At 47.2% G+C, this 12,375-nt stretch overlaps 1 protein-coding gene across 1 annotated transcript in view; it reads left to right on the top strand.

The window, feature by feature from the left end:
• Window positions 1-12,375, top strand: part of LOC127582148 (multiple epidermal growth factor-like domains protein 9) — a 199,302-nt gene that overhangs the window by 114,029 nt on the left and 72,898 nt on the right. The window contains exon 3 of the mRNA XM_052037198.1: window positions 3,687-3,826. Within this exon, the coding sequence (XP_051893158.1) occupies window positions 3,687-3,826 (140 nt within the window). The remainder of the gene's footprint in view (window positions 1-3,686; window positions 3,827-12,375) is intronic.

The raw sequence follows: 12,375 nt of genomic DNA, 5'->3' as shown, positions 1-12,375 counted from the left end.
TTCAGCAAACCTTTGGTGAACTAGGAAAACTTGATTTCTCTGTGTTCTGTGAAGCAATAATTGAATACTTACAGGAGCTGAAAGCCGCATAAAGTAATTCCAAAGTCTCATGAACTAACTTCTAAATTCTGATTGTCTGTTATTCATTGATGCTGTAGGTTAGTGTTTGTTGAACTCGTGTCAGCTGCTGATCCTTGGCATTTATGATGGCAGAGCTTGTCTGAGTGTTTGGGGTTGTCTTGGTTCTTGCCCAGGGACAGGGCCAGTTCCTCTCCCATTACAGTTGCTGGATTAACAATCTTGCCATTCCACTGAAAATCTTTGAAGCACCTACAGTTCTTGTTTTGAACACCTGTAAAATGGTGTCACTGGAGTTACCTGAGCATTGTGTCCTCAGTTTTTCTAATCACCTTTAGCGGTTGGTTGTCCCAACGTTCCATAAAACACCATTCATGAAAAGCCAAAGAAAATAAGGAACTACAGGCCAGTTAGCCTGGTGTTAGGAATGTGCTCGAGTCGATCATTTAGGCGCTGGAATAGGACACTTAGAGAGCCACAGTGTGGGACAGTGTGGATTTACAGAAATGAAGTTGTCTTTGAAATCCTAATAGTGTGTTCTGTGAATATAACATGAGGGTTAATACTGGAGAAGCAGTGAAAGGACCATATTTGGAATTTCAATAGCCTTTTGAGAAGGTGCCACATGGGCTTGGAATGTGAAATAAAGGCTCCCATTTCTGAGACTAGAGGAAGCTTGTTACTTTCAGCTTGGCCAACTGAAGTGCCACAGACTGGCATCTAGGGATTGTGGTATGGGGTGGGTTTGTGGTGGGGTGGGCTGGTGGTGGGGTGATTGATTGGACCTATGTCCAATGGTAGTTAGAAGTTCTGAGGACTGGCTGGGTAGGCACTGAGGGGCTGTTTCCTCGGACTGGACTCTCTGGAACCAAGGGTCAGAAAATCAGGTCTGGCTGTTCAGGACCTGAGAAGAGAAGAATTTTCTTCACTCGGAAGCTGTGAATCTTTGGAAGTTCCTGCCTGAGAGGAAGGTGGAGACTCAGTCACTGAGGAGATTCAGGGCTGGTGGTGAGAGATGTTTGGACCTTGAGTGAATCCGAGGATGTGGGAAACGGGCAGAGGACAGGGGATCTCTGACAACCTTGCTGAATGGTGGAGCAAAGCAGAAAATTCTGGAAACAGCGAGCCAGGCAGCATCTGTGAAAGAGAATGTTTCAGGTCAAAAGCCCTTTGTCAGCACTGGGAAAGAGAGAAAACAAGTTAGTGCAAAGCAGCAGGGAGGGAGGGGTGGGTGGACAGGACAGAGGCAATACTTCTGTGGCCAGGGTTAACCCAGGAATAAGCTGCAAACGAGAGCATCTGGTCAATGGGTTAATGGGGCAGTTAGAGAATGGGAACAGGGTCCTTTGTTAGTGAGAGCAGAGACAAGGAAAGGTCAGAATTGTAATTGCCAATGGGGAGAGAAACTGAGCCAATGACACAGACGTATGACCAAGCCACACCTGACACACACACAGAAAGCAAGTTACCTGAAGTTGTAGAATTGGATATCGAGTCCAGAAGACTGCAACGTGCCCAGACAGAAGATGGGGTGGTGTTCCTCAAGCTTGCATTGGGCGTTCTTCAGTGCAGCGGGCCACAGGCAGGTAGAAGTGAGAGGGAGAATTAAAGTGGAACTCAGGGTCAAGCCCACGGACTGAACACAGGTGCTCGGTGAAACGGTCACCCAGTCTGCTGCTCGGAGACAAGCAGTCCTTCCAGTGGAGGCAGTGCCTTCTGCCTTGCTGATGGTGGAGCAAACTCGAGGTGGTGCGGCCTCCTGCTCCAGTCTCTCACTGGGCAGAATATTGACTACAATTTTCATGGTGCAGTGGCTGTGGTGTGTGGATAGCCCGGTGAATGTTCTACCCAGCTGTGGGCTTTCACCGATCCTTTTACAGCAAGCAGCCTCTCACTCCCAAACAAAACATATACAAATCATCTTTCAAAAACCAAATTAATTCCTCCCTTTGAAACAAATCTGAAAAGTAAAAAAATGTTGCAGCAGTATTAATTAATGAATTCAGTTTAATAAATGATTAAAGAACATTTATAATAAATCATTAATGTCAGGTAATAAAAGTAAATGACCAACAGATCTGTGTCACACAGCAGAAGGGAACACAGAATGGGAATGTGCATTTCCATGGTTACGCATCCTGATCGCAACAGAATGAGGTGGAGCTGCTCACTACATTGAGCAGTTTGTAGTTTTAATGCATCCATCTCAGTCTCTGACTGCCTTTAGGTTAAACTATGTGCTGAAAGCTATTTCCATTTTAGAGTGGGATGCACACCAACCACGGCTCTCCTGCAGAATACTGGGAGCATCTTGCGCTGATGCAGGAGAAGGTGTTGCTTTACCACATGGTAAATAAACACACGGCTAGTGAGCTCACAACTCCCAAAGGGGCAGATCCTTGAATTCACTGTAGTCAACACTCACTTTAGTTGCATCTGTAAGTAGATCTCAAATCTGTAATGTTTGGTGTCCCCAGAAGATTAACTGGAGGTGTTTACAACCTCTTTGTGGTTGGGTTCAGGAATATTGTGTAATATTGTGAATACTGGTTGGAGACTCAATGTTGATTCCTGAGTGCTGACAGTGGGTTTATACATTTTCTCCGCCAGTTAAAGTGTATTTTAGACATTACTCCAGTCCACAAAATAAACACAGTTCATAACCAGGATAAGAGGTCAGCACCCAATCTAACCATCAACAATATCTGCTTTTCTTCAGTACTAAATACATTTTTAATGCAATAATAATGAGATTACATTTGCTTCATCTGTTCAGTTTGCTGTATAATTGAAAATGAGGGGAAATGTTGAGCTTTGTTGATTCTGCCTGTTAATGATGAGATATTTACAAACCAGTAACATATTTCCAACATAATTTCAATAAGGGCTTATTCTCAGTTAGTGGCTTCAGTGGAGCATTAGCTGGTCACAGAGCATTGATCGCGATGGCAGTCTAGGACACATCCTCTCTTCTCATTTACACGTTTGCCATTCTATTGAGAAACCAAAATTGACTCTCCATTAACACACTTTTAAATTGAGTTACTCTACAAATTATCTGCCTTAGAACATATTTAAGATGGCAGTTTGTCGAATTTTATAGAGGAGCCTAAAAGGTTGGTAGGAGAAACTGCTCGTAAATCGTTGAATGTCTGGTCAGTCTTTCCCAGTACAATGCTCGGAGCTTCATGTTCAGAGGACAGAGCAGGTGACTGTTTTAAAAGCTTTGTAAGTGTGGTATCCAGGGATTAAAGAACAATTCTTAAATTGTGTACTTGAGTTGATTTCTCAAAATTAGTTCAATGTGTAAGCAAGCAGAGTTCTCAAACCAGGTGTATGGGCACTCAGCAACGGCACAGATAAAATGACAAAGCACCGTGTGTAGCTGGGTAGAATTGGCATTAAAGTCTTTGGAGAAAACCTTGAGTTCTACATACAAGTGTCTTTTTTACACTGAAAGGACTGCCTACTATGAGCTTAAATTTCCGTAAAAATCCACAAATCTATGACTTGTTACTAAGCAATAGATTTAAAATGAGATAAGTGGTTCTGTGTAATCCAGCTGAATTTCCCAGGTCTGACACATTCTCGTCTGCGTTTTTCTACAGCACTGGAAAATGCCGTTGCAAACAGGGCGTGTCGGGTGTGAAGTGCAGCCAGTGCCAGCTGCTGCATTACGAGCTGAGTGAAGCTGGATGTAAACCCTGCCAGTGCAACAACCTCTCACTGGCATGTGACCACAGAACAGGTATGTGTGTGGGATCCTCCACGTGTCACAAGATGCCAAACACCCCAAGTGTCATTGGCAGGACAGGAGGGAGAGGAAGGTAGAGGGTGGTGGGACGGAGAGTCATCACATGGAAACACACTTGGATGAGACATTGAAGAGCTGGGATGTGGGGGCAGGTTAAAGTCCAATTTTGGCTGGTGTGGGCATGATGGGCTGAATGGTCTCCTCGTGCTGTAGAGTCTGTGAGTAGGATTAGTTAATGAGTCGTGAGATTTTGTAAATTCCCAGAGAGATTACATCATCCACATATCCACAGATACATGTTCCGCCAATGGAAGCAGCATTGCTTTAGTTAGCTGCTGTAGCTGGTGTGACATTCCTGGTACAGAGACGTGACACAAACCGGATCTCAAATAAAGGTTGGAAACACTCAGCAGGTCCGGCTCTGGACGGAGGAAGAGTTCACCTTCAGGACTGAGACCCTCGTCAGAACCCGCCAGGGTCTCAGAAGCATTAACTCTGTTCCTCTCCCCACAGACGCTACCTGACCTGCTGAGTCCTTCCAGCATTTGTCATCGTTATTTCAGCTTTCCAGCATCTGCAGGTTTTTTGATTTTCATTTACTGGGCCTGAACTCTGTTGAGTTTAGTGGGATGAGAGGTGATCTTATGGAATTCCAGTACATTCTCACAGGGCTTTACAGGATGGATGCTTCTCCTGGTTGAGTACAAAAGGGAGGGGCACACTCTCCAGGTAAAGAGATGGCCATTCAGGGCAGGGATTTCTTTATCCAGCACAGTGAATTCCAGAGGTTCCGGGAGGACTGTGGAGACTCCAAAGCTGAGTATTTCAAGACAGAGATGTTTGGATGTTAAGGAGATCATGGATGTGGGGATAATGCAGGAAAATGCCGCTGAGTTCAGCAGACCAGGGTGGGGGGTGGGGGGGAGGGGGGAGAGGGGGGTGGGGTTGAATGGCCTACTCCGGGAAGTTGTACAGCTCACAGTCATCCTTCCAGGCACAGCTGCGGCTGCAACGCCCAAAATGTCTTTGCAACTTTTATTGTCAGTTCTTTTCTCAGACAGGTTATAGACCAGAGTATGAGGATATTGACAACAATGCCGCTGTAATTTCTGTAACAGCATTGGTGTGTTGTAAGTCAGAGCTGTGCTTAGCTACCAGGGAGGGGGTGTCAACGAGACAGTGAGAGACCGAGTCTTGGCCAAGTACTTTGTTAAAGAGCAGAGAGAGACCAATTTGAGACTTTTCTTCAACAAGAATCTCTGTTTGTATTTCAGAGGTGGGAAAGGTGAGGCACGGTTTGGTTACAGACATGGGTTTTGACTGGTGTTTTATAGGAAGAATGACAGTTGGGAAGGTTTAAGGTGTGGGTCTCAGACAGAATGCAGAATATAGTGTTACAGCTGCAGAGAAAGTGCAGTGCAGGCAGACAGTAAGGTGCACGGCTATAACGAGGTAGAAGGAGAAATCAAGAGTTCATTGGGCACCTTGGTCGGCAGGGGCGAGTTGGGCTGAAAGGCCTGTTTCCATGCTGTATTACTCTATGACTCAGTGTCTTTAACTCGGAGCCTTCTCCCACCAATGAGGCTATCTCCCTGCCCCACCAATAGCCAGGCCAACTTCCTGAGTGAAAGCTGGTGAGTCTACCTGCCTCAGCCCATTAGGCTTGGAGATTGTGGATTGAGCTGCTGTTGTGGGTTTAACAAAAATTGCTGTGATGAAATGAAGTGGCGCTGTCATTGGGTAACAGAGGCGAACACAGGGCAGAAACTGTCAACGTTTCGGATTCAGAATTAAAAACAGAAACTGCTGGAAACACTCAGCAGGTCAGGCAGCATCTGTGGAAAGAGAAATGGAGTTAAGGGTTCAGGTCGAAGACCTGCTGTGCTGATTCTCCCTCCACAGATGCTGCCAGACCCACTGAGATTTTCTGTTGTTATTTCAGGTTCCCAGCATCAGTTTTCATTTGGATTCAGAATGTTTAGGCAGTGGGTTGGTTTAGACCTTTCATTAATCACGGTAAGGGTAAGTGCAAGGCTGGCCTGTTGTAAAGCGTGCAGCAGGGTTTTGGGAAGAGGCTTTGGCTGAACCATTGACTGGGGAAGAAGTTAATGTGACCGCCTACCTCGTGCAGCAGTGGACTCAAGCCTCGATCAGACATCAGGCATTGCACACAGGGCAAGGTTTACAGCCAAGCCAAAACTGGTGACAAGGCTGTGGGTGATGTTATGAGCAGATTGGGAGTTTCTGCTCACTTTGCAGAGTTACTGGGACTGGATCAAAACCTATTGGTGTTCCACCTTCTACTGCAGTCCCCAGGGTCCTGTCCCAGATAACAAATGTGATCAAGCTGATGCCAAGCGTCTTGTCCGCAGCCTTGGGGTTTGCACGGTTTACGGCATGAATACAGACCAGTGAAGTGTAGAGGGTGAAGGGGCAGGTTTCCAGGCCAGCTCCCGGGACCAGTTCCCCCTCACCCAATCACAAAGCACACCTGGTGCAGTGAAGGTGCACTCCTGTACCTGCAGTCCTGAACGTGGGCAGGAGCCAGTGCCATCCAGGTGTGGGCAGGCTGCCGTGTACAGGCTTCACGGTACATGGTGCACCATATGTGTGGAGGAATGGAGCTTCACTGAGTCACCCACGTCCCTGACCTTCTCTGCCAGGCATCACTGCAGAGGACTTCAGTTACCATGTTACACCACCTGGTGGAATTTGTAAACCATGTCCTTTCATTACCTTTTGTAACTTCCTTCTCCCTGGTGGCTGGGTTGCCATGCAATGATAGATTAGTGGCTAAATATTTGGCACTCATTCCTCTTGGTTCCTGACGTTCTGCACACAGTCATTCTTTAGTTACATCGTCTGGCCCAATAGCAACCTGCCCACACACCCACACAAAGCAAGCCCTGAACAGCACTTCTTCCTCACTTGGTCAGCTGTTGCTGGTCACTCAGCTCCGATAACTCAAACCTTTCAGAATGAGGAGCGTGTGAAGGTATTCCCCCCCAAGGACCAGAGTCAAGAGGAGTGTTGTGGGAGTGAGTGGTGGAGCTGGTACAGAATAGCTGGGCTGAAAGGCCTCCTCCTGTGCGTGGATCCTGAACTATCGGACTAGTGCTCACAGCGAATGTCCAATATCAGGTCCGAGTGCACCACTGGAACAGGCTGAAGTCCTGAGTTCAGAATAACCTACAAAATGGTTACCAAGGACATCGGCTCAGTGATCAGTTTGGAGCATTGTACTTGTGTTGTGTTGTACATCAACACCCAGTCCTGGAATAAGCAGGTCTTGTCTAATTAGCAGTCCAGTTGACATTTTAATCACTCCCGTTCAACACTAGACTTTACCTCCACATTAACCTTACCAGTTCATAAAGTACGCAACTTATGAAAGAGCTGATGAGCTTCCAAGAGTAACTGAAAGTCAAGTGAAGTTCATTGTATTGGCAGTAGTTCTGCTGGAATTTAAAAGAGGAATTCCTCCCAAACGGCTCACTCATTGCAGTTTGAGCTCTGAGTGGAATCGATGCAGAGAACACAACTGGAAGTCATTGTGATGCATACTTCCAGGATGACTTTGGGAATACAGAGTTGCTCGATCAACAGTGCAACCAAGGAGTGGCTGGGATGTGCAGAGGAGGGAAGATGATGGAATTAAAGCCTGAATTTGTGGCCTGTCACTCAGTTTTAAGGGTACCAGATTTAAAAAGAATTGGCTTAGAAATTCAAAACAGCATTAAAAACTTATGAAGGCAGCAGAAACAAAATCACTGCCACTGCCCCATCCCCAGGTTTCCTCTCCGGTTTAGTAACAACTCCACTGAACTTCCTCCTGGAAGTGAAATCTCAGGAGCCTGGAATCAGACAGGTACACTTGGATTCGGAATTACCAGGGACAAATTTTTCCAAGCATGTTGTAATGTGGAGACACGTGTGTCTTTATACTTTCAGCATCCCCGATCACCCCTGTGCCAATCCTTGTATCTCCTTCTCTGCAGGTGGGGTTTCCCCCATCTCATGACCAGGTAGGGAGGCAAAACCATTGCAATAACCTCAGCTTCCGTTGCATCCAGCCATATCCTATGCTGCCACCTTCTGGAATCCAGTATACAGGTCCAAGGAGATGAGGAAGGCATGAGGGAGACTTGCCATCAGCAGCCGAGACACTTGTATTCTGAGCAGGGAGGTTATGGTCCAACTTTCCAAAGCTTTGGTTAGGCCACGGCTGGAGCACTGGGTGTGGTTCTGGTCACCACACTATCGGAAGGAGGTGACTGCACTGGAGAGGGTGCAGAGGAGATTCACCAGGATGTTACCTGGGGTGGAGGGTTTCAGGGATGAAGAGAAACTGGATTGGCTGGGGTTGTTTTCTTTGGAGCAGAGGGAGCTGAGACGGGCTTGATGGAGGGATATAATATTGTGGATTATAGATAACTAGATAGTAGGAAACTTTTTTCCATCTAAAACAAGAGGTTGTAGGTTTAGGATAAGGGGTAAGAGGTTTAGAGGAGATCTGAGGAGGAATTAGTAGAGATGGGTGCTTGATGGCTGGCATAGACATGCTGGGCTGAAGGGCCTGATTTTGTGCTGTATGACTCTACAACTTTATGGGCCTACCTTCTCTGAGTATTCTGTCCTGGCATGCGAGATGATGCAGCTGGCTTGTCGATACTGTCCTGTAACCATACAAAAGTACTTGCTTCAGGTATCTAAGCAGCCAACAGAAGCATTGTGGTGTGGGGAGAGGGGGGGAGTGTGGTGTGGGGAGAGGGGAGTGTGGTGTGGGGAGAGGGGATCTGGTGTGGGGAGAGAAGGGGGAGTCGGGTGTGGGGAGAGGGGGGAGTGTGGTGTGGGGAGAGGGGGGAGTCAGCTGTGGGGAGAGAGGATCAGCCATATACTGAGTGGTGGAGCAGGCCTGAAGGGTAAATGTCCTCTCCGCCTCCTATTTTCTGTGTTAGCCTTTTGGAGGATATTATTGAACCTGCTTCCACCGTCCCTGCAGACACACTCTGCAGATCACACCCACGGGTGGAAAGGACTCTCGTTATCTGCCTCTGGCACGGACTGAAGCTCAGGTACAACACATGCACACGTGATAAGTGAAAGCCTTACCTGTCCTCTGACAATTAAACACAGATCAGTCATTGGATGCGTCACTGATCATTCAGAGTGAAATCTGGACTCCAGAACCCAATTAGCACCTAAAGGTTCCTGTTATGTTTTCACCTCATGCAGCAGCTGATCTGCTCTCTGGTGTTTGCAACGTTGAGAAATATTTCCATTGCTAAATGGGTCTGTCCAAGCCTTCAACCTATCGTATGCTGTTCGGAAAGAGGGATTACAAATTCAGCAGAGACAGAACTACACACTGTCTGCACAATCCTCGCCATCCACTGACAGGGAAAGTGAATCACCACCAGTGTCCTCACCCAAGCCACTGCCCTCGCACTGAGGTTCCAGTCTTCACTGGGCTCCACTGAGAAGCCCACGTTGTTTACATGCCAACACCAGACTCCCAAAACAGACAGTGCTTACCAAGCCCTGCCACAGGAAGAGACAGCCAGGTGGACGGAGGAAATGGTTTAAAGATGTGCTCAAAACCTCCTTCACAAAATGCAGCATCTCCACAGATTCCTGGGAGTCCCCGTCCCACGTCCACTCAAAGCAGAGAAGGAGCATTAGGAGTGGACAGAAGCCCTGCAGTAATGGGAGAAGGCGCACACCACCTCATATACCATCCTGTCCAGCTGCGACAGTGTCTGTGGTTCCCTCATTGATTCATCAGTCACTTAAGAACCCAGAGACCTGGAGTGCAAACCAGTCCCCCTCAATCTGCAGGGACAACCTGAGAGGAAGGTTGTTGTTACTGACCGAACGTGTTGATGCCAGAATTGCCGTGAGCATGTGAGAGAGTGCGGAGATAACATGGAAAATTCCATCTTGGTTCAAAGGAAACTTCAGATCGCATTCAACCAGGACTGTGAATAGTGTGTGTCAAGTGCCTGGTCCCAGTAAGACCTTGTTTCTCTCTCCACAGTGAGGGGAAACTTTGGTTCTGATTATTTTCTATTTACTCAGTGACAAGAAAGACCAGCTTGAGTAGGACAAAAGAGCTGGAGACAGCAGCTAAAATCAGTTTCAAGTGGATATTTTGTGAGCAGGAAAGAGAGATTTATATTCAGATTTAAGCAATGTGGTAAATCTGGAGAATACCAGATTTCCTGCTGGGCTGATGCCTGATCAAAGGGTTCGTGACATCCAAGGAAGGGTGAGTTTGCAAAGATTATACTCTCTGTGAACCTTACCCCTTGTTATATTTTCCTTTATTGCATTAAAGTGAGATTTGTTCTGTTAAATTCCTTTTCGATGCTGCAGAATCAAATTAATTTTAGAAACCATTTCAAAGTCAGTGGTGCTGACAAGTGTGAGGTTGAATGCAGGACATTAGTAATACAGTCATCACCAGGGAGTCAGTATCTCCCAGGACACAAGTGTCACTGAGACCAGCGTAGAAGGGTACGGTCCTGATGTGGGCGTTAGGGTAAGATGATGAAACAGGTCGGCATGGACGTGTTGGGCTGAAGGACCCATTCATGTGCTGTACAACTGACTCTGAATTCCGCTTGGCACTGCTCTGCTCAACTGTCCAACGGATCTACATCATGGTGCAGCCTTAGACAACCTTCCTATCGACAACATCACCAATTTCATGTCATCTGCTTGTTTTACTTATTGATTCTTCTTATGATTAACTTACTTATCTGACCTCCTACATTCAAATCAAAGTCATTACTGTGCCTCACAAGCATCACTGATCCCAGCAGCAACCCCGGCAGCACACCAGGGCCTGAGACTTCCAACCAGAAAAATGACCCTCCGCCTCCTGTTACCAAGCCAGCTTTAGATCCAGTTTGTCAGCCTGCCCTGGGTCCCATGGCTTCTAACCTTCTAGACCAGCCTACCACGCGGGACCTTGTTAAAGGTCCTGCTTTTGGAGTGGTCTACTTAATAAATGAGTGAAGGCAGTTAGAGAGGAATACGCTGGAGTTCTGGGAGGTGGAACACAACAGTTGCTGGAAATCTGAAAGAAGACAGAATGTTGGAGATACGCAGCACACCAGGCAGAGAGAAGAGAGGGAAGAACTGTGTTAAAATGGATGGCCCTGCATGAGAGGTGGACGGTCCCGGCACAAACAGGAGAGGCTGGTTTCTGAAACTGTTGAATGCCCAGATGGAAGATGAGATGCTGTCGCTCAAGCTTCATCGGGACATGCAGGAGGCCAAGGGCAGAGAGGTCAGAGCGGGAGTGGGGCAGGCGATTAATGTGATTAGCAACAGGGTCACCACTGTGGGCCGAGCATCCTGCATATCTCCGGTGCAGAGGAGACCGCGCTGTGAACACTGGACTCATTACCGTAAATAGGAAGGAGTGCAAGTGAATCGCTGCTTCACTTGGGAAATCGGTGTGGATCCCCGGACGGTGGGAAGGGAAGAGGTAAAAAGGGCAGGTGTTGCATCTCCTGTGGTTGTAGAGGAAGTGCTGAGAGAAGGGGAGTAGTTGGAGGAACTGGGAGAGTGGACAGGTAGCCACCAATTGAATGGTCCCTTCAGAATGCTGAAAAGGGAAGGACAGGAAGATGTGTCTGCTGATGCAATCCTGTTGAAAGTGGTAGGAATTACGGAGAAGTTGAAGAAGTTCCCCCTCAGATTCCCCTTAAATATTTCACCTTTCACCTTAAACCCTATGACCTCTAGTTCTAGTCTCACCCAACCTGAGGGGAAAAGCCTGCATGCATTCACCCTATCTATACCCCTCATCATTTTGTATACCTCTATAAGATCTCCCCTCATTCTCTTGCACTCCAGGGAATAAAGTCCTAACCTATTCAACCTTTCCCTGTAACTCAGGCCCTCAAGTCCCGGCAACACCTTGTAAATTTACTCTGCACTCTTTCAAGCTCATTGATATATTTCCTGTAGGTAGCTGACCAGAACTGCACGCAATACTGTAACTTTATTTCTTACAACAGTCTGCTATCTCTCTACAAATTTGTTCCTCTAAATCCCATTGACTATTGGGAGGTCTATAAGATAGTCCCACTAAAGTGGTCGTCCCTTTTTTATTCCTCAGTTCCACTCACATTGCCTCAGTAGACGAGCCCTCCTGTAGGTCCTCTCTGAGCACTCTCATGACATTTTCCCTCATGAGTAATGCCACCCCTCCCCCTTTAATACCTCCCCCTCTATTATGTCTAAAACAACGGAACCCCGGAACATTGAGCTGCCAGACCCGCCCCTCCTGCAATCAAGTCTCACTAACGGCTACAACATCAGAATTCCACGTGCCGATCCATGCTTCAAGTCCATCTGCCTGACCTACAATACTCCCTGCATTGAAATAGACGCATCTCAGAACATTAGTCCCACCAGCCTCATCAACCTGTCGATTTCTGTCTTTGCTTGTGGGCTTAACATCTACTTTCCCCACAGCCTCTCCACCTGCTGCCCTGCCACTCTGGTTCCCACCCCCTGCAACTCTGGTT

The sequence above is a fragment of the Pristis pectinata genome, chromosome 23 (assembly GCF_009764475.1).
Source record: "Pristis pectinata isolate sPriPec2 chromosome 23, sPriPec2.1.pri, whole genome shotgun sequence".
NCBI classification, from domain to species: Eukaryota; Metazoa; Chordata; class Chondrichthyes; order Rhinopristiformes; family Pristidae; genus Pristis; species Pristis pectinata.
The sequence above is the reverse complement of the archived record's forward strand: the minus strand, read 5'-3'. Positions and strand labels throughout refer to the sequence as shown.